We start from the raw sequence: 27,678 nt of genomic DNA, 5'->3' as shown, positions 1-27,678 counted from the left end.
CTGGGCAGCCCAGGACCTTCCCACCCACTGCCCAGGCTTGCACCCCAGAGAGGTCACTTTGGTGTAGAGGTTTGACTTCACCCCTGAAGGTACACTCCACTCTCTTGGGACATAAGGATGCCAGCAACAAAGTGTTGATTGGCAAAAATGAGCAAGGCACAGTGTTGTGTTTTATTACTAAGAAGATAAATGCCAGTCTAGCTTTGCTTTCTTACCATTTGCGGAAGTCACATTTGTGTCTGCAAACATGTTTTCAAGCTGGCTATATAACATCATGAAGTCTTCATTACGCCCAAGTTCATTCTTGGTACGAGTCATACCTTTCAAGAGAGAGATAAACCAATTTAAAGATCTTGGGGGGGAAATTGACACGTGACTTACATAAATCGGAGACAGGAACTACCCTTTTAGAATTGCTTCCATGATCTGCAACAAGCGAGTCAATAAGCAATAATGCATTGTAACTGCAATGGGTTTTACACTACCTCAAAGTGTCTATTACTTTTCATACAAGTTGCAAAAGAACTTCAAAAGAACCTGGGTCATAGGAACTGGGCAAAAGTTAACACAGGAGCTCCCCTGCCTCAGACAAGCCTGCAATTATGAGAAATTAGATGCAACCTGGTTTGACTCTGCCAAAGGACTTTCTTGGCTCCTCTCCAACCAGCCCAGCCCTGACACATCATGTGTTCCTTCCTTCCACGTTCTGGCCATACTTTACAGCTCTCTTACCTCTACTGATGACAAAATGACCCCAACCCTGGACAAAGGCCAGCTCCCTCGGCTTGAAAGCAGAGATAACGTGGCACCCCATAGTCAAATGTGACTGGACTTAACCGTCCAGGGATCCTTTACCTTTACCTATAAGTTAAATTGTATTATCCTTTGCTGCCCTGGGCTCCTTTGGGTGATGAGACAGGGTATAAATCTAATGAATAAATACTTTCCACAAGAATTGGAAACTTTCATTAACTGTTGCATGCTTGTGATGAGTCAGCTAAACCTCAACCAATTATTAGCATCCATACTCCTCCGCAGCTAAACGAGGGAACTTACTCTCTTGTCTGCCCCATCTGTATCCAAAGCCAGCTGGAAATTTGCCTGTCAGGGTGGAAGTGCTAAACCCCTTCCGACAATAAGAACTGTTATGCTCTGCTGAAATCATTATGAATGTGCATTTTAAAATCTAGGATCTTCCATGTTACTGTCAAACCAATTTATTTTTAAAGCCATTTTGATTCTGAGATGCTTATTCCACATAGCAGATATTACAGCCTTGATATCTAACAAAGTATTACCGTATTTGTCTAAATGGAAACTCTCTCACACTGAAGAAATAAAACTTCAACAGTAAATCATTTTAGAGGACCCTAAAGGAATGCTTTTGTCATTAAGATAGAATCGCAGAATTGTAGAGTGGGAAGGGACGCCAAGGGTCATCTAGTCCAACCCCCTGCAATGCAGGAATCTTTTGTCCAATGTGGGGTTCAATCCCATGACCCCAAGGTTAAGAGTCTCATGCTCTGCCAACTAAGCTATCCCAGCAGGTGTGTGGATATATGCACATTTATTATTATGACATATATAGAGCCGCAATGACTGAAGATTTAAGAGTCTGAAAGCAACTAAGCTCTGTTTCCCATGCCTTTTAAGATTTTTCTAGAGGTTATGTTAAATACATAATTTCCAGTTTTCTGATGGGGGGGCGATGAGTCAGAGCATTTCTCTAAATGCCCTCAGCTGATCTGGGAAGATAACAGAAGGTGTTCCACGTGCAAAGGAATCCCTTACCTTTTGATCCATCCATAATTCCGCATAAGAAGATATATAAGGATCGCATTCCCATTTGCAGCAGTAGCTCATAACCATGATACAAACTAATACAAAGAGCAAAATCTCCTTCTATTGCGCCTTGCTGCATTCCCTGTGGAGACATCAGTTCCAGTGAGAAAGATTTACACCCAAAAGGACTTGTACCATCATCCTTCCTACCAAATGTAGGCAAACGATATGGTGGAGGAACAAGAGTCTCTTCCTAGCCATGCTAGTGTGCTGTGTTGTTAAGGGTGATGGACCTGGGAGACCAGGGTTCAAACCCCACTCAGCCACGAAGCTCACTGGGTTACCTTGAGCCAGTCACCACCTCACAGGGTTGTTGTGGAGATTAAATGGAGAGAAGGGAGAACTATGTACGCCACCTTTAACATCTTGGAGGAAAGGTGGGATCTGTATGTTATCACCCCCAGAGGCCTCTTGAGACAGAAGGGTGCCGACAAGCTGCTGCATTCGCAGCATCTCTGGGGCACTTGATCAGGCACCGTGTCTGGAAGTCCTGGGCTGCTCAGAGAACAAGACCCCTTCTTGGCGCCAAAGGAAAGCAGAGCAATGCACTTGGCACCAGCTGGGCTGCAGGAGTTGTCACAAGGAGGCGTACAAGGCGCCACCCAACCGGCTTAGGGACTCCACCCTGGATTTGTGTAAGGTTTACTCCTGAGCCTTTCCTTCTCCCAAAGATGTCCCACAAGGCAGCAGAGATTTAGGACCAGAGTTTTCCCTTCTCCAAAGGTGGGATATATGAATAACCACCTTTAACTGTAGGTGCCGGGGGTTGAAGCTGGGGCCTTTGACACACAGTGCGTACTGCCACTGAGCAACTGCCCTTTGCCCTTCCATGGAGCCCAGTCCCCCAAAGACACATGTGTGAGTCACTCCTTTCAAACTGCCTCCCTGAACCAGTGGCCCGGCTGAATGTCTTGCATCTGAATCACTTCTGAGAAAACCCATGGCCCAGACAACTCTTAATCCACATAGTATGTGGATCACTTGGATCCTCAAGCAAGTTTTCAGAATTAATTATTGCACGCTGTAAACATATGCTAAAAGCGAGAGCAGGGAGTTCTAGACCTCACCGTTTTCCTCCCTCTTTCCTAGACAGATCCCTAAGAATAATTCTGAGAATGGTGCGGTATATCACTGCAGTGCCTTATTTTTACAGGGATGCATGGAAATTAATGTGGATATTCATTGGTAAGAAGTACAAACCAGCTGGCACAGGGTAGTGGCTAAGCAACTGAGCTGTGCATTCAGATTAATCATATCTTTTTTATTATTTATTAAATTTGTATATCACCCTTCATCTAAAGGTCACAGGGCGGTTCAGAACAGAACATACCAACCATACCCAGGCTTAAACCTTGTCTGTCTAGTCAACCCACTGGGAGGTTCTTTTAGGTCAGCCACTTGCTTTCAGTCCAATAATGTGGGGATGCTGATGACCTGTCTGGGAAAGGTGGTTGCCTAATTTATGAGAAAATGCACAGGAAGCCCTTTGAACACTCAAGACGTGCATTAAACAGAAAGAAACCCATGTGCTCAGATAGATGCTGCTTCATTGCTTTTACCTTGAACCAAACATTCTCTGATAAGAATATCATACTGCACAGTAATATTTACCACAGTGCGTGAAGGATTTTTCCTAAACTGATCCCGTGCTAGAATGATCTGATACTTAGTAAGTGCAGGAATTTCACGTTTAGACAAAACCTGGAGCCTAATCAGCCGGCCGGCAAATGTTTCCAGGACCTAAAAGTAAAACAAAGGACACAAAAGAAATTGGATGCATGTCACAATCACAGCCACACTGGGACCCATACAGAAGAGGAAAGCCACCCTATTTCTGCCCCATTTAAATAAAACTTGATTCATTCCTCAGAAATACATTGCTGCGTATTTATGTAAAAAGCTTACATAAATGGCATACATTAGATGAAATGTATGACTGTAAGATGTTTTCTTTGGGAGGCAATTATTCCAGTTAAATAAGGTTATTGATGCAATCACACTGTGATGGCTTAGGAAGAAACTCTGATTCTAAGGTGTTATGCTGAGGTGACCCTTTTAATTTTCTCGTGTTCAATCTCTTGACCTGGTTTTACGTAAAAGATATTGATATGGCCAGAATTCACCCTGCGTGTAACACTGTCTGCTCAAGTCATCTTTCACAAAACAAGCTAAAACAGATTATTAAAACAAACAGCAGGAGCCAGTCACCTGGAGCTTCAGACTGGAACTAATGAGTTCAACAAACATAACCTACTTAGAAACAACATAGTGGCCATCTTCACTCTGCTATCTTTGGCAATCTCCTCATTATTTTTACAGAAAGAATAAATGATGTAAGGAGGGAGCTGCAGCCCAAGATAGGAAGAGAGGTAGTAAGGGAACACCTAGCCACTTTAAATGAATTCAAATCTCCAGGGCCTGATGAACTGCATCCAAGGGTACCAAAAGAGCTTGCGGATGTAATCTCAGAGCCTCTGTTTTATGATCTTTGAGAATTCTTGGAGAACAGGGAAGGTCCCTACAGACTGGAGGTGGGCAAATGCCGTCCCCATCTTCTTAAGGGGGGGGGGGAGGAAGACCCAGGAAACTACCAACCAGTGAGCTTGACACTGACACCAGGGAAGGTCCTAGAACAGACAATTCAACAGTCAGTCTGTGAGCATTTAGAAAAGGATGCTGTGATTACTAAGACCCAGCATGGGTTTCTCAAAAATAAATCATGCCAGACCAATCGATTTCTTATTTCCTTTTTTAAATGGAATTACAAAAGTTGGTGGATCAGGGAAATGCTGTAGACACAGTGCATCTTGATTTCAGTAAGGCTTTTGACAAAGTCCCCCATGATATTCTCGTGAGGAAGCTGGTAAAATGTGGGTTGAAGGAGGTAACTGTTAGGTGGATTTGTAGCTGGTTGACTGACCAAACCCACAGAGGACTCATCAATGGTTCCTCCGCATCCTGGGGGAAAGTGGCAAGTGGGGTGTCGGAGGGTTCTCTGCCCTGGGCTTGTTGTTGTTCAACGTCTTTATAAATGACTTGGATGAAGGAATTGAGAGGATGCTCATCAAATTTGCAGATGACACCAAACTGGGAAGGGTAACTAATGCTGCAGAAGATAGAATCAAAATCCAAAATGGCCTTAATAGATTGGAGAACAGAGCGCAAGCCAACAAAATGAATTTCAATAGGGACAAATGTCAGGTTCTGCACTAAGGCAGGAAGAACCAGATGCACAAATATAGGACGGGGGACACTTGGCTTACTAGCAGTACGTGTGAAAAGGATCTGGGGGTCTTGGTGGACCACAAGCTTAACATGAGTCAACAGTGTGATGCAGCAGCAATAGGAAAAAGCTAATGCTGCATCAACAGAAGTCTAGTGTCCAGATGAAGGCAAGTCATAGTCCCGCTCTATTCTGCCTCGGTCAGACCACACCTGGAGTCCTGTGTCCAATTCTGGGCGTCACAATTTAAGGAGGATGTTGACAAGCTGGAAGGTGTGCAGAGGAGGGCAGCCAAGCTGATCAAGGGTCTGGAAACTAAGCCTTACGAGGAGCGCCTTACGAGGAGCGCTTGAAGGAGCTGGGTATGTTTGGAAGAGGGGAGACTGAGAGGAGATATGAGAGCCATCTTCAAATGTTCTGGGTTACAACTTGCATCAGGCCCCCAGAGTACCATAAAATCAGTCTAAGGACACGACTAAGGACAGGATTCTGCCTGCATTTTACAAACCCTTTTTATGAAATGGAGGCAGGGAAATGGACACAGCATGCTTGCCCAGCACCACCTTCTTCACATAATTGCACATAACTGATACAGGAGACTTGTGATTAAAAATGGGCTTTGTGCAGGACTTATTCAAGGCCAAGTACCCTGTACTATTGAATTGCTATTCTAAAAACAGCTATTCAGGTACAGTGGTACCTCAGGTTAAGAACTTAATTCGTTCTGGAGGTCCGTTCTTAACCTGAAACTTTTCTTAACCTGAGGTACCACTTTAGCTAATGGGGCCTCCCGCTACCGCCGCACCGCTGGTGCACGATTTCTGTTCCCATCCTGAGGTAAAGTTCTTAACCCAAGGTACTATTTCTGGGCTAGTGGAGTCAGTAACCTGAAGCGTCTGTAACCCAAGGTACCACTGTACCAGCTATGAATATATTTGTTCATTTACAACCAACCAGTTGATGATTTTTGACTGAAAAGGTTGAGCACATAGAACTGGGGGAATTATGAGTATAACTCAAACTTGCAGTCACAGTAACAGATGAATGATGGTGCCCTCAGGCTAAAGGATGTCCTTTCTTCCATGGCAGCCACACAAGGAAAAACAGGGCAAGGCAACACTGGTTACATCCTTTTCCACCTTCAAACTGTGAAGCATCCTCCTTTTTTTCCTCCCTGGAAGCTGAGGCTGAGAAGAAGTCCAGTTGCACAGTGCAGAAAACTGAGTCAGCTCCCTGTGTGATCAAGTTCAGCTTGGCAGCTTCCAAATGCCAGCAGCCTCCTCCACTACGTTGATGAGTCAAGATGGCAGGATGCCATGTCAATTTCAGAGCAGCACACACACATGTTGACACATTGCAAAACAGACTGAGGATCTATTTGTCAGTCTGATATGGCAACATGGACTATTTTTGTTTCTGCTCCCTCCAACCTGCCTTGCTTTCTCTTTCAGAGTTTGTGCAGAGGAGAACAAAGAGGGAAGAGCTGCTAAGTACCACTTTCCTATACAGCATCACACTCAGAAACCCAATATTCTGTTCAGGAACCCCACATAGGTGAATCACCCTGAGACCTCTGGGCATAGGGCGGTATATAAATTCTAACAACAACAACAACCTTAGAAAGAGGGATCTCTGCTTTGGAGGGAAATGAAGGAACTGTCAAATCCACTTCGCTAGAAAAATGCATATCTTGGCTGAGTGGGGATGTGAACCCTGATCTCCTAGGCCTAACCACTCTAATCACTACACCACTCTGCCTCAAATTATTTGCATTTAAAGGGCACCTTTGCGAAGGACCAACCCCAACCCCCTTCTTTAATCCTGGATAGGGTGCATGGGCAGGGACAGGGCGACAGGCTCCCGCCAGTCAGTCCATTGCCTCCTATGACCCCACAAACAAAGGAAGCTTTTCAAAAATAACAGAGGAGCTTCCTTCTGTCAAAGGAATGTCCTCTACTTCACCTATGGAAAAGCAAAGCAGAAAGCAAGGTAGCCAACAGGAAATGGGGAATAAGAAGTACTTTGAGCACACACACACCTGCTTCCTTTCATTGCCTTTATTATTTGTTTGTATTTATTTCATTTATCTCTCGCTGTTCCCTCCAAGGTGCCATACTTGGGTCTGCTGACTGAAGCCCAGGGGCCGGGCAGAGCCCTGGGCGGCTGACCCTGCTGCCTCTGCCTCCCTTTCACGGGACAAGCAAGAACAAAGGCTCACAGTCCGAGCCCCGATCTGCCCAGAAGCAGCCGACTGAAATGCACATTGGAAGGGGGTGCCTCATTTATGGCATTTTCCTCCGAGGCGGCGCACGCCCTTCTTCCCCTTCTCCATTCCCTCACCGCAAGGGCCCTGCGAGGTAGGCTGGTGGTGGCGGAGGAAGGAGACCACCCGTCCATTCCTGGGGGTGGGGTGGGGGGCTTGCTGGGCGCCCCTTGGTACCGGGGCAGGGAGTGCCGATCACCCGATTCCCTGGGCAGCGGGGCTGGGCGCCACAGGCTCGCGCCCCAGCCGGGCACCTGCAGGCTCCGTCCCCTTTCCCTCCCGAGTCCGAGGTGCCTGGAGGGCGTCGCCGCGGCTGCCCGGGCCCCCTCCCCTCCGCTGGGCAGGGCAGCTTAAGAAAGCAAGCGCCGCCCCGGGCGCGGGCACTTGCCAGCGCCGCCGCCTCCGCGCGATCCAGCCGGCCATGGAGAGCCAAGCGCACACTTGCCGCCTGAGCGGCGGCGGCGGCGGCAGCGGCGGCGACCCGGCCCCTCCGGGCGCCATCACGCTGGAGGAGCTGGAGAGCGGCGGGGCGGCCGGCGGGGACGAGGCGGAGGCGGCGGCGCCGGGGGCGGCCGGCTGCCCGGACTCGGCGTACGGCAGCAGCCTGGAGGACAACGCCGGCGACGAGCAGCAGGAGCAGGAGCGCCTGCTGAGCTACTGGCAGAGCGTGGGCCGCGGGCACCGCGTGGACGTGCCCAGGGGTAAGCCGGGGGAGCCAGCCGCGCTCTCGCCTTTGCGCAAAAGGCGCGGACTTCACTCGCGCCCCGGCCCGGCGGCTAAGCCTCTCGCCAGCGCTTTAAGGGGCTTTCGGTTTTACAAGGATTAGCTTGGGAAGGGGGGGCGGGGGGGGGCTGCTGGCCGGCGAGCGCCTGCTCCGGGTTTCCAAAGGCGCTCGTCTCCCGAGGGACAGGGAGCGCTTGCAAGGAACGGGCTCCGCGGAGCAGGAGCGATAGGAAGGGATCCCTTCCCTGGCAGGCCGCCGTCTTCGCCAGCTGTTTCCCATTCAGGATCAGGAGGAAGTTAAGGCTGCTTTCAGCTTTGGTGGAGGGAATCTAAGCAAGGGGATGGAGCCGGTGCCCTGAAGAAGGGCGGCAGCATTGGGTTTGTTTTTAGTTTAGAGAAAAGGCAAGTGAGAGGCGATATGAGAGAAGCCTGCAAAACTAGGCATGGCAAGGAGTGGACAGAGAGGAAAGTTTTTCTCCCCCTCCCCGTACAATATAATTCATGGGCATCCCATGAGGCTGAATGTTGGAAGGTTCAGTTCCGATAAAAGAGCACACAGTGCAGAGTTACAGCGTGGAACTCCCTCCCATAGGACACAGGGTGGGCCACCAACGTGGATGGAATGAAATGAAGATTAGACAAATTCATGGAAGAGGAGAGGGCTACCCTGGCTACTAGCCACAATGAGGCAGCAGCAGTTCTGAATGTCAGCTGGTGGAGGCCACAGGAGGGGAGAGCGATGCTCATGTGCTCAAATCCAGTTTGTGGGTTCCCCACAGGCCTCTGTTTGGCCACTGTGAGATGCTGGACTAGATGGTCCAACCGCCTAATTCCGCAGGCTCTTCTTACGATTACAACAAGATGGGCACCTGCTTCCACAAAGCGGAGCATGGATACCATACTTTCTACCAAAAACCTTTTGCCACCTGCTCGTTTATGTTTGTCACTCAGCGTGTTTCCAAGCCATGAAATTAGTTCCTCCCACCACAGAGTTTCCAGAGAGTTCATTCGATGGAAGGGCGAGGAGAGACGGTGTGCCAAAGTGGTTTTGTGTAGGACTGTGCACTGGCCAGTGTTGCCCTGCAAGTCTGCAGTAGGAATTGCCTTGCTGAGTAAGAGAACCACCCAGTTTAGCCCAGTAATCTGCCTACAATGGGTGATGCCCTGCCCAGCTCTGTAGGAGGAACACCTCATACTAGTTGCCCAAGCTAATATGATCTACTGTGGCTGGCAGCAGCAGCTAGCATGGTCTTAGGGTAAAGAAAGGTCTTTCACATCACCTTCCACCTGATCCTTTCAGGTGCCACCGGGGATTGAACTTTCTGCACACAAAAGAGATGCTCTAAGCCCCTCCCCAGAGATGATCATTGCCCCCAGCACCTGCAAATGTGATCTTTGGTGCTCCCGAAATTGGATGCTCCGTCCTTGGCTATTACGATTAATATCCACTGACAGATACATCTCCCACTAATTGTTTAATCCTTTTTGAAAACCATCTAAGTACACACACCCCGGCTGACACTTAATGCGATTATTGGTTTGACATCACAGAACTACAGTGAAGGCCGAAGCTGGCCAAAGGTTTCAAAAATGCTCTGCAAGGAAACCCAGCATGGTGCATTAGTAGTTTTGAGGGGAGTCTGGGGTGGCGGAAGCGCATCAAATTATGGCAATGGATCAAGATACTCTGCCCACCAGAACTTAAGATCACAGAAAGTAGTGGTGAAGAGAAACTAGAACTATTATCTCTAGGGAAATAACAGACAAATGCTCTAGCACATAATGGCAAAATCCTGCTTACCACACTGCAAGTGGACATAAGCATCCAAGCTACTTTGGGGTGGGAGGTGTTTACTACCTTCCACAAGGCAAAGACTGTCCAGCCACTTGGCCTCAAGAGATGAATATATTCTATCGTAACTAATCACACCTATGACATAAGTGTCGTCCTACAATGAAAGGTTTAATGGACGATCAGTAGCCCTCTGATGGGGTGTGTGTGTCAGAGAAGTCTCCCTCCAAGCCATGCCCAATTATTAAAACACCAATGAAAGGTCATAAGGTGACAACAAACTGCTTCAGTGATGGTTGTAACATAGCCCACTCTTAAGCATTCAATGGCACAGCAAAAATCAGAGCCATGTGAACCAAACATGGCACCAACCACTGCTTCTCCCCAATGGAGATAGAGAAGTGGTTTGAAGTTGGCTTGGTTAGCAACAGAATTGGTTATAGTAATTAAAGGTTGGTTAATGGAGCAATCTTACAACTAGGGTCCTGTGAAGACATGTCATCCACACCAGTCTGTAATGTCTATGTCTTGTACATATTTGCTGTGTTAATGCATTACATTGAACTAAAAGTCACACAGACCAGTCAAAATAAGTTATGCAAATATTGCAATTAATTTTTCTTCAAAACTAAATTAGTTGGTTGTTCTCAAGTCCAATAAATATCAGTGTATCTTGGAAACAAGCCTTTTCCAAACTGTTTTATTCTTACTACCTGTGTTCTATTCTCACCCACATAAGAATTTTCATATGTGAATCAGGCATATTTACTTCTATAAACAACAATTTACTCACGTTCTTACAGATATGGCAGAGCCAATCCAACAGCTGACCAGAAATAACCATCCTCAGGAGAGAGAAAGTGTTCCATTTGTTGTGATAGCCCGTAAAGAACAGGTATCATCTCTTCATTAAAATACACCTTCATGCATTATAGCAAGAGCGGGCAGAGAAACAGGCATGGCTTCTACTTTTGTATATCTAACAAGCAGTCAGATTTTAGTGAATGGAAAGTGGTCTTAAAACTAGTTTTTAAAAGCTCTCTTCCTTCCCAATTTTAATTGTGCTGTAAAAGAAAAAAAAATGTTCCCTACCTAACATGTTCTAACCCTACTGCAGAGGTCTAAAAATGTATGTTGTCAATGGATGCACAAATGGCCTCAAAGGCATGAAGTAATGGTCAGCTAATGCTAATATTCCCCCTTGCCGCTTCCTCATGGAGAAAGGTAGCCTAGCCTTAGCTGTAGTCTGGTAACCCCTGGGTTGGATGAGTTCTTCTCAGCCTAGCTGCATTCTGAAAGACCAAGAGGGCAGGTAGACTGTGTATATATGAACAAATTCTGTGTTATGAATTACCCTATCCAGCCATCACAAATATTGATTATTTCTGAATGGATTCACCCCTTTCAGAGCCAAACTCACAGTCTACAACAGTGGTGGATGTCAAATACTGGTAGAAGTAAAAGCTTTCCTGAAGGCCCACCACCCGTGTGCCTTAGTCTTCCTTTTAACTCTTTAACTTGCCTTAGGGTGGTGGTATGTGGGTAATAAATTATAATAATAACAGCAACTTTTGAAACTTTACAGCTTGGGAATCTTCTTTATGAAAAACGCCACTATGAAAAGGCGAAATGGGCTTGCGTCAAAGTGCAAGAAAAGCAGTATGAACAGAGCATATGCCTAGGATTCATGAAAATTATGAGATACATTTGTCAGCAGAATTCATCAGGTAAATAATTGCCAGACACACATTTTGTTCTGACTGCACCACATTACTTATAAATGCGCCATTTGATCCTGCAAGGAGAATTCCAAAATGCAAAATTTCCCAAGGCTGCAAAATTTGATTCCGCATGTGTGATTTAACTTCACAACTAGCTGACGGGTAATGTCAGGAAATTACTAATGACGATATGCTTTCCTCAGGCCTATACTTGGGAATGACTGTTCCCATTGCAACCATAGTTCGCACCAATGAGAGCACTCCAGGCATCACAAGATTTGTGACTGTAGCATATTACCTCCCCAGTGGGCTGCAAGAACAGCCACCTGCGCCCAATGATCCGGATGTTGTCATTGAAGAGTGGCCTCCAACCATTATTTATGCCAGGTAAGAATCAAAGGTTGCCTATCTAAGTGCCAGGGTTGATTAGATGAAAGTCTCACCATCATGACACATTGTTTTCCATGGATTCATTCCAAACACTGAACAATTCAAAACCAAAATCCTCTCATCCAAATACCGGTACTCAGCATTTCATGTTTACTTTGTGCTATTTAACCTTGGCTGTGAGTCCTGCAACAGCCGCTCCCTGCCTTGCTGGCCTTTTCCCACCTGGCCTGATGCCAAACCAAGGCTTTGCATGTTGTCTGAACTGGTGCACATGGTGAAACTCTCCTCACTAACCATGAGCTGTAACCATGGTTTTTTCATGCACCTGGAAAGGAGCTAAGCCCCTTTAACCTCACCCTCTGAGAACCCTCACACTCCCAGTGAGCCTAGTTTGGCTTAGTGTGACAAACCAGGCAAATGTGCGATTATAGATAGCTATTTAATTTTAATTAAGCAAGGAGCAGTCTGAGACAAAACCAAGCAAGTGTTAAGACCTTTGCAGCTATCTTGGCTCAAGCTACACAGTGCCTTCTGGATACAGTGGTGCCCCGCAAGACGAACGCCTCGCAAAACAAAAAACTCGCAAGACGAAAGAGTTTTCCGTTTTTGAGTCGTTCCGCAAGACGAATTTCCCTATGGGCTTACTTCGCAAGAAGAAAGCCCATAGGGAAATCTCCGGGGACCTCTTTTAAATGCTGGCGGTGGGGAGCAAAGCCTTTCGCCCCCCCTCCGGCCTTCAGAAGAGGTCCAGGAAGGCCGGCGGGGGCCGAAAGGCTTTGCTCCCCACTGCCAGCATTTTAAAAGCGGTCCGGAATAGCAGGGAATTGTGCTGCTCTTTCCCGCTATCCCGGACTGCTTTTAAAATGCTGGCCGTCGGGAGCAAAGACTTTCGCCCACCGCCAGCCTTCAGAAGAGGCCCTCCTGTCCCCGGAGCTTGCGGGGCGGGAGGTGGGGAGAAGGGCTTTTCAGAAGGCTGTTCTGAAGGCTGGCGGTGGGAAAAAAGCCCTTGTTCCCCCCCCCCCCCAGCCTTCAGAAGAGGTCGGGGGACAGACTGTCCCGGACCTGGTCTGTAGGCGGTTTCCATAGGAACGCATTAATTGATTTTTAATGCATTCCTATGGGAAACTGTGCTTCGCAAGACGAAAAACCCGCAAGACGAAAAAACTTGCAGAACGAATTAATTTCGTCTTGCGAGGCACCACTGTATTTCTTTAAGTTGATGAAAAAGCAGGATATGTTTGTTTAAGCACATTTGTATCCTGGTATTGGGCTTCTAAAGCAGCTTAACTGTAACTACCAACATACACACCAACTAAAATCTTGGTCTTGAAATCACTGGATTGTATCCAACTCACTCAACTAATTTTTTCTCCCTCTTCTTCCCTGCAGCCCCTTGCTACCCCACCCAGCCCCACTCAAAAGCCTCTCCAGAGGGTCAAAGGTGGTTGCCCAGACCCTTTGGAGGAGCTTTTAATGGGGGGCAGGAGGGGAGGGGAAGATTGGTTATGTGAGCTGCCTTCTACTCACCCTAAATGTATTTAAAATTCTATTTTCATTACTGAAATGTTTGCTATTCTGGGTTCTCATGGGAGGAAGGACACCAGACTACAAGTGCAGAATATCTGTATCAAATAGTTGTGTGGAAACAAACACAAAAATCAACAAGCACTGAGAATGATACATGGCATACAGAATTCAGCCTCTAACAATCTCAACACTCTCCCCAGCGCACTTTTTATATGTGTGTGTGCACGCACATATATAATATAAACAGAGAAATGAGTAGTTTCTAGTGTTTGTGACTTCAGAGATCTTGTTGATGTCATGGTCCCACTTTCAATCTACAATCAAGGGATTGCTGTAAGTCTAAAACGAATAAAATATTATTTTAAAATGGCTTGTTCACAGGGCCTTCAGAGGAGTCACCAACGAAACGTCCATTGCAAGAGAAATTAATATGCTGGCCGAACTTCTGGAAAGTCCTGAGCTGTGTTTGCAAGATACATTCATAGTTGCAGGATACACAAATCCAGCTGCTACAAATCGACAGAACGAAATATGGTTTCTTGAAAGACCATAGCTGGCTATTTTTGAGCTACAAGACAGCCAAGTTCCATTGACGGATCACCCATGAAACACGCAGGTGAACTCTAGTCAGCTAGCTGGAATGATCAAGAATGATATGTAGCCATTAACTTTATAAAGCCTATTTCCTAAGAAAACACGAATATCACATTCCACCAGCATAGCCTGACAGACAAACCAGCTTCCTTCCTCAGCGATTAAGAAGGCAAACTTGGAGTGTCTGTTGCCAGTTTTGAAGGGTTTTTCCTAGTTGTTGCTTCAGTTATGTGTAGTCACTAAGATTTCAAGCACTTTCACGAAAATTAAGACACAGGAGATATTCTGTATTAAGAGAAATAAAGTGTTCTTTTCCCTTGGCATCCCTCCCAACTCTACACGTCTGTGATTCTTCCCAGTATTTATTCTGACATGCAAGAGTGCTTCACTAACTCAATGGAAGTTGAAGTTGTAGGTAAAACTGCACAATTTCTGAACATTTTATCTGATGCTACACAATCGCCATTCATTTGAGAGAGGCTACAGAGGTAGCTCCACCAAAATGAACTGCATTGTCTGTGAGCAAATAATACCCTAGCAGATGCTAACAGTAATTATTCCTCATTATTACACAAGTTTATTTTTATAGATACAATGCTATTGACTATTTTCTTCTGAATATCTACTATATAGGTGAACAGAAATTGCTACCTCCTTTATCAACAGAAACAGTGTTTTATTGTACAGTGGTACCTCTGGATGCAAACAGGATCCGTTCAGGAGGCCCGTTCGCAACCTGAAAAGGCCCGTTCGCAACCCGTGTCTGTGTGGGTCACGATTCACCGCTTCTGCGCATAACGTCATTGTGCACGTCTGCACATGCGCAAGCAGCGAAACCCAGAAGTAACCCTTTCTGGTACTTCCAGGCCGCTGTGGGACGCAACCTGAAGCAAACGTAACATGAGGTATGACTGTATGACATTGTTGATATCTTGGCTGTGAGTCCTGGAAGACTTGTTCCCTGCCCTGCAGGCCTTTTCCCACCTGCCCTGGTAGGGCGAGGCCCGGACTGACTCCAGCTACAAAAGCTGAGGCTGCTGAACAGACTCTAGAGGGTTTTGTTGGAGGTGGGGGTGTTGCTGTAAATTTTTTGTATCTTTATTTTGGTTCATACAGTTTGTGTGGCAATTGTTCAGTTTGGTTGTGTACTTTTTGATGTTTTGTTTATGACTACTTTTGCTATGTTTGTAGCTATGTATTTTTTATATGTTGTAAGCCACCTTCAGCACAGTTTAAACTTTGCTAGCCCACAAGCAAATAAAATGATTGACTGGTATTTAATTTGAAGGATTATCAGAAGGAAATTTCACATTCTGAGAATACCATGTTTTTACTCATTTTGAAATTATCCACTTAGCCAACTAGGATACAAAATGAAATCTTTCGTAAGTCGTATTAAAAAAAACACTAATTCAAGTCTAGAAATAATAAAGCTGGAATCCTAATTGCTAATTTACCTGTGAAAGATATACGTCATATATTGTTTACTGTTGGAAGTTGCCATGAATAAAAACTGTATTGCTCTGTGTTATCCCAAGTTTATTTATTTCATAAATTTACACACTACTTGATTGCAACCTAAAAGCAATTTTGATATATTAGTTAAGTCACCGGCATCTTTTTCTAAAAAAAAGTTAGCAAAGCATGCAGGTGAACTTTTGTGGCTCTCAGTTTCCCCACTTGTATTGGATACCTTCCTCTATTTCAACACCACAGACAGAATTTTATAAACATAATCAGTAAAATTACTTGTATTGGAAGAGGAACGCATTGTACAACCTGGATAACATGGAATGGAGACTTTAATTTCAGCAAGTCGTATTAGATAGGAAATGGGCATGGAACTTGGCAATATAGTTGTCTAGGGTCACCTGGCCCTCCTCCCCAGTCAGGTGGGAGCATTGCAAAAGTTTCCTGCATTGCAGGGGGTTCGACTGGATGACCCTCAGGGTCCCGTCCGACTCTACAATTCTATTATTAAGGAGCTCGGGTTATGGAGCAATCCTCAGAAACTATTTTCAATAGCCCACATGCCCCGGGCTTACAGAGCAGCTGCCACTATGTGCTTGTAAACTACTAACCTGGGGAGGTATCATACCAATTCCATTTAGCACCCACAAGTACAAAAAAAATTGAACAACTGGCCTCTACAAGTTCTCTGAAAGGAACTGCTCCTTTTGCAGCTGTTCTCCCATCTGTCACAGCACACTCGTCTTTAACCCTACACAGACACAGAGCCTCAAGGTAGACTCCACTAAAACGCACACAGAAATCAAACAAAACCTCTGTAGAAGACAGTAAAAGTGGCCTGAAATACCTCTGCATCACACTATGACTTGCTCAATGCACTTTTATGTTTTGTGTGGCTTTTCGATAATGATGGCTTCATTTCAAGACAGGATCATCTGAGACTGAATTGAAAGCATTGCGACACCTCTGGGAAGCCACTCGCACACACAAAGCAACAATACCACTTGCATTTTTTCACCACCTAAGAAAAACCAGGACAATGCCCATAATCCCTGCCAGCAGAAGATCCCAACCCCAGTTCATGGCTATGTAATATACACTGGTCAGATTGGAGTTCCAAAGGCCACTTTCTCCTAGGGACAGGACCCACTTAAGGAAATCAGGATGACAGTTTCCTGAGGTTCTTTCACTGCATTCTTACAAGGAAGCCAACACTAGAATCGTCCACTCAGATGTCATTTAGTGAGAGACTAAAAACAACCGTCACGGTCAGGTACCAGTGACATTTTTGAAAGATTAAAGCAGCACATGGAAAACAAATCCAAAAACAAATCCAGTTTCACAGAACAAATGAAGACACCTCTTTAGAAGAATAAAAACAAGCTGCTTTCAACAAATGTTTCACCACCATTTCTGCTCTGAAGTCCTGCCTGCTGCCATTCTTACCCACGCAATACGAAGTTTCTGACTCACCTTGATGTAAGCATTACGAACTTCAGCCAGCTCCTTCCCAAGTGGAACAACACATTTTTCAACCTGCCGCTGGTGAGTGTAAGGCTGGATATCAGGAGAATCTTCAGTACATAGTTCTATGTGTGAAATCAGCAGGTTGGAAATAACTTGTTGCACAGCCTGCAAAGAAATGGTAAAAAGTCACCATCTGGCTGTGTTTTACTTAGCATCATGTTAGCACAGTAAAAATCGGGCATACAGTAGCGCCTCGGGTTACCTTGCCCTCGGGTAATGCTAACTTCAGGTTGCAAAAGCGGCAAACCCGGAAGTGTCCGTCCCCGCCCCCCGCGCATGCGCAGAAGTGCTCTACCACCACGCGCATGCGTGTAACAGTGATGCTCAGGTTGCGAAAACCTCGGGATCCAGCCGGACCTCCAGAACGGATCCCGTTCGCAACCGGAGGTAGCACTGTCGTTTCAGGGGTATCAGGGGTGTCCAACTTCCAAGAGACTGAGATCTGCTCCCACTATAAATAAACTGGCAGTGATGTACCCATTGGAATGACCAGAGTTGAGATTTTTTTGGAAAGAAGGACCAAAGTTGTTGAGCTGTTGGACAGGCCTGCACTATGTCTTGTAACATTTACATCCCTAGGTTAGATTAATAATATTATCACAAGGACGCAAGTCCAGCACCCTGTTCTCACACCCGCCAACCAGTTGTCCCAAAGGCCTTGAGCAGGACAGAAGCACTCTCCCAACTCGCAACTGCCAGCAGCTGGCATTCAGAGGTGCCACAGATGGTGCAAGTGGAACACCACCTGACTGGGGGCTTCAGCGAGATGGGTGTCCATCAATATGCAGATGATACCCAGCTCTACCTCTCTTTCAAATCAGAACCAGTGAAGGCGGTGAAGGTCCTGTGTGAGTGCCTGGAGGCAGTTGGAGGATGGATGGCGTCTAATGGATTGAAGTTGAATCTCCTGACAAGACACAAGTACTGTTTCTGGGGGACAGGGGGCGGGCTGGTGTGGAGGACTCCCTGGTCCTGAATGGGGTAACTGTGCCCCTGAAGGACCAGGTGCGCAGCCTGGGAGTCATTTTGGACTCACAGCTGTCCATGGAGGCGCAGGTCAATTCTGTATCCAGGGCAGCTGTCTACCAACCCCACCTGGTACACAGGCTGAGACCCTACCTGCCCGCGGACTGTCTCGCCAGAGTGGTGCATGCTCTAGTTATCTCCCGCTTGGACTACTGCAATGCACTCTACGTGGGGCTACCTTTGAAGGTGACTCGGAAACTACAACTAATCCAGAATGCGGCAGCCAGACTGGTGACTGGGAGCGGCCGCCGAGACCATATAACGCCGGTCTTGAAAGACCTACATTGGCTCCCAGTACGTTTCTGAGCACAATTCAAAGTGTTGGTGTTGACCTTTAAAGCCCTAAACGGCCTCGGCCCAGTATACCTGAAGGAGCGTCTCCACCCCCATTGTTCTGCCCGGACGCTGAGGTCCATCGCCGAGGGCCTTCTCACGGTTCCCTCATTGCGAGAAGCAAAGCTACAGGGAACCAGGCAGAGGGCCTTCTCGGTAGTGGCGCCCGCCCTGTGAAACGCCCTCCCATCAGATGTCAAAGCGATAAACAACTACCTGACATTCAGAAGACATCTTAAGGCAGCCGTGTTCAGGGAAGTTTTTAATGTGTGATATTTTAGTGTTTTTTGGTTTCTATGGAAGCTGCCCAGAGTGGCTGGGGAAACCCAGCCAGATGGGCGGGGTACAAATAATAAATTATTATTATTATTATTTATTTATTGAATTTATATACCGCCCTATACCGAGATGTCTCAAGGCAGTTCACAGAAAAGATCAACATAAAAACCACAAAATATATAATCAAAATAAAAACAACCCAATAACGCCCTCCTCCTAAAAAGAGCCACATTTTAAACAGGCATAGGATGCCAAAGCAAGCCCCTTCCTCCCCAGGTCCTTGGATTAACAGGACTTGAATTACCTTTGTGTCACTGCCAGGAGTAGCACTTAGAGCCAAAATACGGAACTGCCGCGTATATTTGCATAATTCTTTCACAACCTGAAGAAAGAAATAGCTTTCATCGCCACCGTTATGCTACTGTATCCGAAAAACAAATTTCTACAAGACAGGCTCCCAATTGACATGCAAAAGCCCTCCTAGTTCACACCTAAAGCTCATCAGAGCAGCATTTTTTTTTATTTTTCATTGGCTTGCTGTTTCTGACATATCGGGGGGGGGGGGTGTTGGAGAGAACAAACAATATCTCCTGGCTTGGATGCAACACTAACCCAGGGTCCATGGTTGGTTTCTTCTATATGCTAAGAGAAAGAGACCAGCAGCAGAGAAAGCCATGTTGATTGCAATGCTCTACTTGTTTACGGTGACCTGTGAAGTGGGGATTGAGACAGCTAGCTTTTGCTTCCCAGTTAAATCACAGGACCTCAGAGCCATCTAGAGGCACAAGACAGGCATCCGTCTGATACTTCTGCCACTAAACTTCTTGTAAATATTGCAATAAGAAAACCCCAAAGTACAGTGCTTTTTTCTGCATAATACAGCATATGAAAGACTTCAAGTTAAAAACAACCTTTCAGGACACAAACTTCATTTTTTCACTACTCTTCCACTTGTTCAGAATGGATTTACTTGGTCTCCAAAACCTTATTCAGTTAGGAACCAACTAGGCTGGGAACTGGTTAGTTTTAACAAAATTAACAGTTTTCTTGAACCCCTTGCTTCATGGCATTTTTAATATCACTTTTAAAGAAAAGGATGTGACATACATAAATCCTCAGAAAGTCATAATCAAACACCTTACCACATATTTAAATTTATAGTTAAACACTTATGTTTCAAGTTGCAAGCAGTCACCCTACCTGACAATAAGCATGATTTCCAAGAGCTCTGTGGGCTTCATCAATAACCAGACATTTAATTTTCACTGCAGGACACACTCCACGGGAAAGGTCATTTGCCATTATCTGAGGCGTAAGAAAGAAAACTCTCTTATTTTGCCAGATTTCTTTCCGATCAGCCACTTGGGTACCTCCTGAAACAACACAAGCAAGCATTTAGAAAGGCGCCTAAAACCCCACTATGGTTTCAGTGGCGATTCACACTGGCAGGGGGTTGGACTCGATGGCCCTTGTGGTCTCTTCCAACTCTATGATTCTATGATTCTAAGGCCACGCTTCAGCAGTGTTTGCTGCCAACAAATCCATTCTTACACTTAAAACAAAGGCCAGTTTTCCATGTTAGAGCATCTTGGCGCAAAAGGCAAAATATGGCACATATCAAATGTGAAAAGAAGACATTGGTCCAGATGCTTATTGTGAACTGCCCTAGAACTAAATCTGGCCAAGGGAAATTCCTTCTAGCTCTATAATTCTCTGATTATTATTTTTTTAGCTGAGATTCCCTTGCCTACCTCTGCAGTGCCTGAAAACCATCAGGTCCTGCATCCACAGCAGTGACCAGAGGAGGAATGATGCTGGGAGGAGTGCGGAGAAGAAACGCCCTGGTGCACCTGCAGGAGCGCAACTGTACGCCTTCCTCTGCCCCAAGCGTGTCTCTCCCGCATCAACCTCTGAAGCCATGACACGTGCTACAACTCTCCAATCACTTGTTATTATTCCTCCACTGTCTCTCTAAGTTTTTAGCTGTTCTTAATTTTATCCATAAACTGCCTTGAGCCCCTGTAAGGGGAATAAATTTTATTTATTTATTTATTTTTATTATTAGGCTCCTAACCCCCACTGTTCATTATTACTATTATTGTTGTAAGCCAGAAAATAGCTTATCTCCCGAGTTTATTCCAATAAAACTCAGAAAGGTGAGGAGTTAAGGGTCCAATGTTGTTTATTGCAAAGCAACAGGTTACAGTCAGATTGTTCCGCAAAACTGCAACCCTGCCCAGTGGTCCAGGCAGTGGTATTTATAAAATTTCAAATGAAGTATTTCATTTTTCACCTATCATACACATCATTACCTCATTTCATGTTTAACACACACAAGCAATTTCTGCTGATTAAGTTCTGATTCCCACCATGTGCTGTTACATTGTGTTAGTGTGCATGTTGGAAACCTGTGTTACGTGCAGCCGTTTGCACCACGTAGCAACTTATGTTCTAGCTTACAGCTGTATCTTTGTGATTCACATATTAGCTATATTTCTGCCCCAATTTTGGGGGGAGGCAACTTACAAAATCATTGGTTTCATAAAGCAACGGGTTGCCATAACTTCTCTATTAGAAGTGCACTCAAGGATTTCCAGGGCTACACATTATCACATTTATTGTGGCCCTCTGGGCCACTGCCACATTATTGCGTAATTAAATTGGTCAGAGGTTAACTAAATCAATAATAACAGTAACAACAGTAATAATAATAGTAACAATAGTAATTCCTGGCACCTGTGAGGAGAGCCATCCTTTGGCTCCCCCCCCCCCCGCCTCTGTATAATAAATAATAATAAAGCCGCTTATTATTATTATTAACAGCAACAATAATAGTAATAGTAATTCCTGGGACCCATGAAGAGGACCATCCTTGGGCTCTCCCCCCCCCCCGCCTTTTATAATAAATAATAATAGTAGTAGTAGTAGTAGTAGTAAAAATAACAGTAGTAATTCCTGGGACCTGTGAGGAGGACCATCCTTGGGTTCCCCCAGCCCCGCCTCTTTATAATAAATAATAAAGCAGCTTTATATTAATAATAACAGTAATAATAACAATGACAATAATAGTAATAGTAATTACTGGGACCCGTGAGGAGGGCCATCCTTGGGCTCCCCCTGCCTCTTTATAATAAATAATAAGAGTAATAATAATAATAATAATAATAATTCCTGTGACCCCTGAGGAGGACCATCCTTGGGCTCCCCCCGCCTCTTTATAATAAATAACAGTAATAATAATAGTAGTAGTAATTCCTGGGACCCCTGAGGAGGACCATCCTTGGGCTCCCCCCGCCTCTTTATAATAAATAATAACAGTAATAATAATAATAATAATAATAATAATAATAATAATTCCTGGGACCCGTGAGGAGGGCCATCCTTGGGCTCCCCCCGCCTCTTTATAATAAATAATAACAGTAATAATAATAATTATTATTATTATTATTATTCCTGGGACCCGTGAGGAGGGCCATCCTTGGGCTCCCCCCGCCTCTTTATAATAAATAATAACAGTAATTATTATTATTATTATTATTATTATTATTATTATTATTATTATTATTATTCCTGGGACCCGTGAGGAGGGCCATCCTTGGGCTCCCCCCCCCCGCCTCTTTATAATAATAATAGTAGTAGTAGTAGCAGTAGTAGTTCCCTGGCCCCCCCGCCGCCGCCGCCCCCCGTCTCCTCCTCCCTCACCGGTGAGGGCGGCCATGTGTCGGGCGGGGATGGCCATGAGGGCGGCGCAGGCGTCCCTCTGCTGGGCGACGAGGGGCTTGGTGGGCGCCAGGAAGAGCGCCTTCCCCCCGGGGAACCAGCGGTAGAAGTTGCCCAGCACCACGGCCGCCACCAGGGTCTTGCCCAGCCCGGTGGGCAGGCACAGCAGCGTGTTCTGGAAGAGCGCCGCCCGCGCCGCCCGGGCCTGGTAGCCGCGCTCCTCCACGCCCGCGCCCACCGGGAACAGCCACACGCAGCCCGCCGCGCCGCCCGCGAAGCCCACCGGGGAGGGAGGCCCCGGAGCCGCCTCCTCCTCCTCCTCCTCGGCTTCTTCTTCGGGGGCCGCCTCGGCCGCGGCAGGCGGCGTCCCCCACACCTGGAAGAGCGTCGCTTGCCGGTCGCCCCGGCCGCGACCCCTCATGCCGCCGCCGCCGCCGCCGCCGCCGCTTCCCCTCACGAGCAGCTCCCCTCAGGCAGCGGCGGGCGGAGCAGCCGCCATCTTGAAACGGCCGCTCGGCCGCCCTCAAAAAGCCGCGCCATCCCCGCCCCGGTCGGCTGCGCGCCGTGATTGGCCGGACAGCCGCCTGGGCGGGGTTTCCCCAGAGGCTCACGTGGTGAAGAGGAGCCCGGCAGCGCATGCGCCGAGCGCATCGTGACGCCGCCTGTTTCCCGACCCAGTTTGATTTCAATGAAGTTCGCCCCGTCCAAAGCCTCGTTTGCAAGAAAGATAGATAGAGCGATATCAGGAAGGTAATGGAGAGCCGCAAGTTGAAACGTACGGGAGTTTGAAGCGGCAAGAGAGTAGGCTGAAACAAAGTAAAAATCATATGAACTTTCACGCTCTTCTTAAAAAAAAATCTGCAATAGTTGTTGTTTTTTTAAAATTGCTTTTTATTGATTTTCCAACAGGACAAAAATTACACATTGCAATTAAAACACACACAAAAAAACAAATTTCCAAATAAACCAAGTCTGGCAAGACAAATCCCCCTCTTTCCTTACTATCTAGCAGTAATTTTGTTTTATCCTGTTTTTGTTTTTGCCTTACCAGATAAGCAGGGGCCAGCATGGTTTCGAATTGAATGGGTGACCAAGGGGGGAAATTGCAGAAGTGCATGGGGCTGGACTAGATGGCCCTTGGGTCCCTTCCATCTCCACCAATTCTTTGATTCTATGTACTTGGCAGGCACCGAAAAGAAGACAGTGGGGCACCTGCTTGACATTAATAGGAAGGAGTTCCAGAGTGTAGATGCTACCTGCCAGACTGAATTATCGACTTTTTACAAATCACCAAGGATTTTGTTTCCCACTTGGGTACCGAAAGGTGCAGCTAATCAGTGAAATAAAAAATCTAAAGTCTTATATATTTAATAAATGTTCATAAATGTACCAAGCAAACACATACATAAATATATAAACAACATGTCTGAAACAGCGCAGGAAAACAGCACTGGAACCATTTTGACTCCCAAACTGACCAAATGATTTTTCTGCAAGGTCAAGGAAAATGGAAAAGCCTCCCCGTTGTCTTTTCATTCACAAATCCTGTCTTAAGGGTATGTCTGCGTATGAATAGGGTGAGCCTGTGACCTGGCTCAGGAACTAAGTATTTATCATTACAAAAGACTGGCCAGGCTCCCCAGGGTATCCAATCAAGTAAGCATTAACAGGTAACCTGCCAGACAGGAGGTAAACAACGCACTCGGATTTCTGTCGTAGACCGCCCTTTCTGTGATGTATGTATAATGTTTCTGGGGGTGGTCTTGGACTCCAGAGTGGGCAATTTAAAATGTCTATATAAGGGTGGACACACCTTTGTTCTGGGTCCTCCTCCTTTCCTGCGTGTGAGGGGAGCACCCTGTTGCAACAGATCAATAAAGATCAGGCTTACTAGCTGCTTTGCTTCTCAATATTCTCTGGCTGGCCTCTGTTATTTTCTCCGACCAATAGAGAACCTGCAAAGGACTCTATAAGGGCTCTTGCATCCCTCATAAGGGAATAAGGGCAGATTTATGTTTATTACACCAGCAACCTAGAAAGCTAGTTATTGAAAAGGTATGACCCTCTATCTTGGTCAGGGGAGATCTTTCATATCTATCCAACAGAACAAAAGGACAATTAGTCCTGCAGTCAAGAAAGCAGATGTGGGGATTCCTCCTCAGTCCACAACTGCCAGAACTCCTTTCTTCAAGGGCAGACAGACAGGCTGTCATACTCTCTCCTTTGGTATGCATGCTTATTCTGGTGGAGAGAGCATGAACTAGTTCTTCTGAAGTATCTGAAGAAGTGTGCATGCACACGGAAGCTTATACCCAGAACAAACCTAGTTGGTCTCTAAGGTGCTACTGGACAATTTTATTTATTTTTTATATAGTTCTTTGTTCTTTGTATAAGAGCAGCTTTGTCTCTTCATCAGAGTCTCCAGGAGGAATGTAAGAGGAGGGGAAGGAAGTGGGACGTTCCAGTGCCAGGGAAAGGATCATATTATCAAGCCTAAAGGGGGAGCCAAGTAAAATATCTTGAATAATAAAAGGGACAGACTGGTGGTGCTGTCATTGTTTTGGTTTGGCCAGAAACTTTGCAAGATCAGAGGTCCCACAACATAACCCAAGAAGATTCTTTTTCTCTCCCTTCAGCTTCTCCAGCAAAAGAGAAAACCAGCAGCCTTGTGCCATTTGCGAGAGATGTAATGCATATCTGAAATAACTGTACAGCGAAGGGTCAGCACTAGAATGCTTTTTACTGCTCTGGTGGGAGTGCTGTTACTGTTACCCATTTCAATAAATTTCAGAGGAGTTTCTGTTATCACCTGTCAAAGCAAAACTAAACGAAAGAGGGATACAAAGTCCCCTTGAAGTATCTATTTACCTATCCACATCCTGCTATTTTTATAATTTAAATTTATATACCATCATTTATCCGAGGATCACAGGATAGTTTACACTATAATATATTTATATATATTTGCATACCACTGTCTCATAAAAAATACAGCAGAGTGGCTTACACCAATGAAAGCAAAACCATAAAATAAAAACAGTTGAAATTTTTAAAAACAAATATCAGTTACTGATTGTGCATTATTAATTGTCCACACCGGTCAATTTATAAATAAAACCTATTATATATAAAACCTATTAAAAATATCACTTAAGCGGTTTACAAAAAACTGAACGAACAACGGACAACTTAAAGGAAATATCACAACAATGCACGGCTACCCAAAAAAAAAAAGTTACATGGATAGAAAGTGTTGTGACGTGGGGTTTGTGATTTCAGCTCTCTTGACATAATATGCTGGAGACAGTTCTCTAGTAACACTTCTTTATTAAAGCAACAAGACTGAAGACTGAGGAGGGGAGAGCTACATTTATAGGGACAGGGAACAAGCTAGAAAGGATACATTTTGGAGGGAACAATATCAGGCAACCACAATCCTGCCTTTTGGAGGAAACCAATAAGACAGAGGATCCAAATACAGCAGCTTAAATGAACCAATAGTAGCTGTACCCTCTGGAACCAAAAGGCAGTTACTTTACCCTCATGCAATACAGACAATAATAATGCAGATATAAAATCCTTTGACTCAATACACAACACCCCTCCCCCCCTAGTGAGCACAGCAGACGTAATCTCTCAGGTACTGTGGGGTCCTACAACTTCTACTTAATCTCCTGACAACAGGTGTTGCCGGTTCTGGATTGGGTGTCACCTGTGGTAGGGGGGCTGCTATAGGGGTTTCGTCAGGAACAGATGGAGTCCCAGACATCTCAGGGTCCCCTACCTGTACCTCGTCATCCTGAGGACCAGCAGACCCTGGTTCATTTGCTGAGGCCCCTGGTGACTGCACCTCTGGGCCATTTTCACCCTGGTCTTGCAGCTCTGCGTTGTTAGCCAGGGATGAATTATCAGACTCCTCTCTGCTGAGCGCCCGGCGCCTCAGCTGATCTATATGTCTCTTCCAAACTTGCCCATTTTCCAAGGTCACATAATAGGACACAGGTCCACTAGCCCGGGTGACCACACCACCCACCCACCGCGAACCTCGTGAATAGTTCCTCACCCAGACCAGATCTTCAGGGGCGAGATACCTTGTTGTGTCAGTCTCAGCCTGGGGGGTTGCTCTTGCATTACGGTTTGACATTTTATCCGGGTGGACATAATCCAGCACCGTTACCAGTCTTCTACCCAAGAGCAGCTCAGCTGGCGACTTGCCCGTTGCAGTACACGGCATCGCATGCTGCAAAAATAACATTCGCGCGATGCGAGCTGACCAGTTACCCTCCATTAAGCGCACAATGGATTCTTTGGGTGTTCTTACCATGCGCTCCGCCTGCCCATTGGAGGATGGGTGAAAGGGTGCGGATGTGACCCCTCTTATGAAGTTATCAGCCAAGAATGCCCTGAATTCTTGGGATACAAAAGCTGCCCCATTATCTGATACAATGGTCTCAGGTAACCCGTGGGTTGCAAACAGCTGCCTCAACACCTTGATTACGGCAGCTGATGCCATGCTAGGGACCATCGCCACTTCTAACCATTTGGAATATGCATCGACGATAACCAAAAAGACCTTCCCCTGGAATGGCCCAGCAAAATCTAAGTGCAGCCAGCTCCAGGGAGATCTGGACTGCTCCCACCAGTGAACTGGCGCTCTGGCCACTTCTGGCCGCACCTCTTGGCATGCCTTGCATGTTCGTACCCATTGTTCTATGTTCTGGTCCATTCCAGGCCACCACACATAACATCGGGCTAGTGACTTCATCCTGACCATTCCCGGGTGTCCCATGTGAAGCGTCTCAAGAACCCTGTTTCTCAGTGGTGCTGGGATGATCACCCTATCTCCCCACAGGAGACAACCCTTATGCATGGACAACTCGTGCTGCCTTGTCGCATAAGGCCTGAATTTGTCTTCATGCGGGCCACCTGGCCACCCCCTCCCCACCCAAGTGAGCACACGGGAGAGAACAGCATCTTTCCTCGTTTTTTCAGCTATATCAGTAGCCGTTACAGGAGCCCCCAGAAGTGTTTCCAGCATCATTATGTGCTCCGCTGGAGCAGGATCTTCATTGCTCCCGCCAGGAAGGGGCAATCGACTCAGCGCATCAGCGTGGCACAACCGCTTCCCCGGCACATGGGTCAAGGTGTACTGGAACCCGTTCAGGAATATAGACCAACGCAACATTCTGGGGGAGAGAATTTGTGGCGTTTGTTTGTTCGGGTTGAACAACCCTAACAGTGGTTTGTG

General features: G+C 46.1%; 2 protein-coding genes across 3 annotated transcripts in view; one reads left to right on the top strand and one right to left on the bottom strand.

Annotated features, from left to right (window-relative positions):
- The window catches only part of FANCM (FA complementation group M), a 54,299-nt gene extending 31,433 nt beyond the window's left edge, over positions 1-22,866 (bottom strand). The window contains exons 1-7 of one of the 2 annotated variants that reach the window (XM_083730479.1): positions 22,413-22,866; positions 19,911-20,083; positions 19,015-19,092; positions 17,019-17,177; positions 3,454-3,582; positions 1,792-1,924; positions 216-320 (exon numbers count right to left, since the gene is read on the bottom strand). In XM_083730479.1, coding sequence (XP_083586605.1) covers positions 216-320; positions 1,792-1,924; positions 3,454-3,582; positions 17,019-17,177; positions 19,015-19,092; positions 19,911-20,083; positions 22,413-22,851 — 1,216 coding nt within the window. In that variant the 5' untranslated portion in view covers positions 22,852-22,866. Of the gene's footprint in view, positions 1-215; positions 321-1,791; positions 1,925-3,453; positions 3,583-17,018; positions 17,178-19,014; positions 19,093-19,910; positions 20,084-22,412 lie in introns of those variants that run through there. The other variant, XM_083730480.1, reaches the window with a different exon arrangement.
- On the top strand, positions 7,744-15,606 carry LOC310844095 (heme-binding protein 1-like). Its single transcript, XM_083737899.1, has 5 exons — positions 7,744-8,029; positions 10,647-10,738; positions 11,429-11,570; positions 11,768-11,951; positions 13,863-15,606. Exons 1-5 carry the CDS (start codon positions 7,750-7,752, stop codon positions 14,032-14,034), a joined length of 870 nt encoding a protein of 289 aa, XP_083594025.1. The 5' UTR covers positions 7,744-7,749; the 3' UTR covers positions 14,035-15,606.
- Positions 22,867-27,678: the final 4,812 nt, after the last annotated feature.

Source organism: Podarcis gaigeae, assembly GCF_964106915.1.
Source record: "Podarcis gaigeae genome assembly, chromosome: 1".
NCBI classification, from domain to species: Eukaryota; Metazoa; Chordata; class Lepidosauria; order Squamata; family Lacertidae; genus Podarcis; species Podarcis gaigeae.
This window is presented reverse-complemented; position numbering and strand designations above follow the sequence as displayed.

What these genes read in the sequence shown, in the direction of transcription:
- LOC310844095 (XM_083737899.1), top strand. Translation starts at nt 7,750, where the DNA reads ATGGAGAGCCAAGCGCACACTTGCCGCCTGAGCGGCGGCGGCGGCGGC. An exon ending in CCGCGTGGACGTGCCCAGGG is followed by an intron (nt 8,030 to 10,646) that starts GTAAGCCGGGGG and finishes ACGTTCTTACAG; the next exon opens with ATATGGCAGAGCCAATCCAA. An exon ending in TTGTCAGCAGAATTCATCAG is followed by an intron (nt 11,571 to 11,767) that starts GTAAATAATTGC and finishes TGCTTTCCTCAG; the next exon opens with GCCTATACTTGGGAATGACT.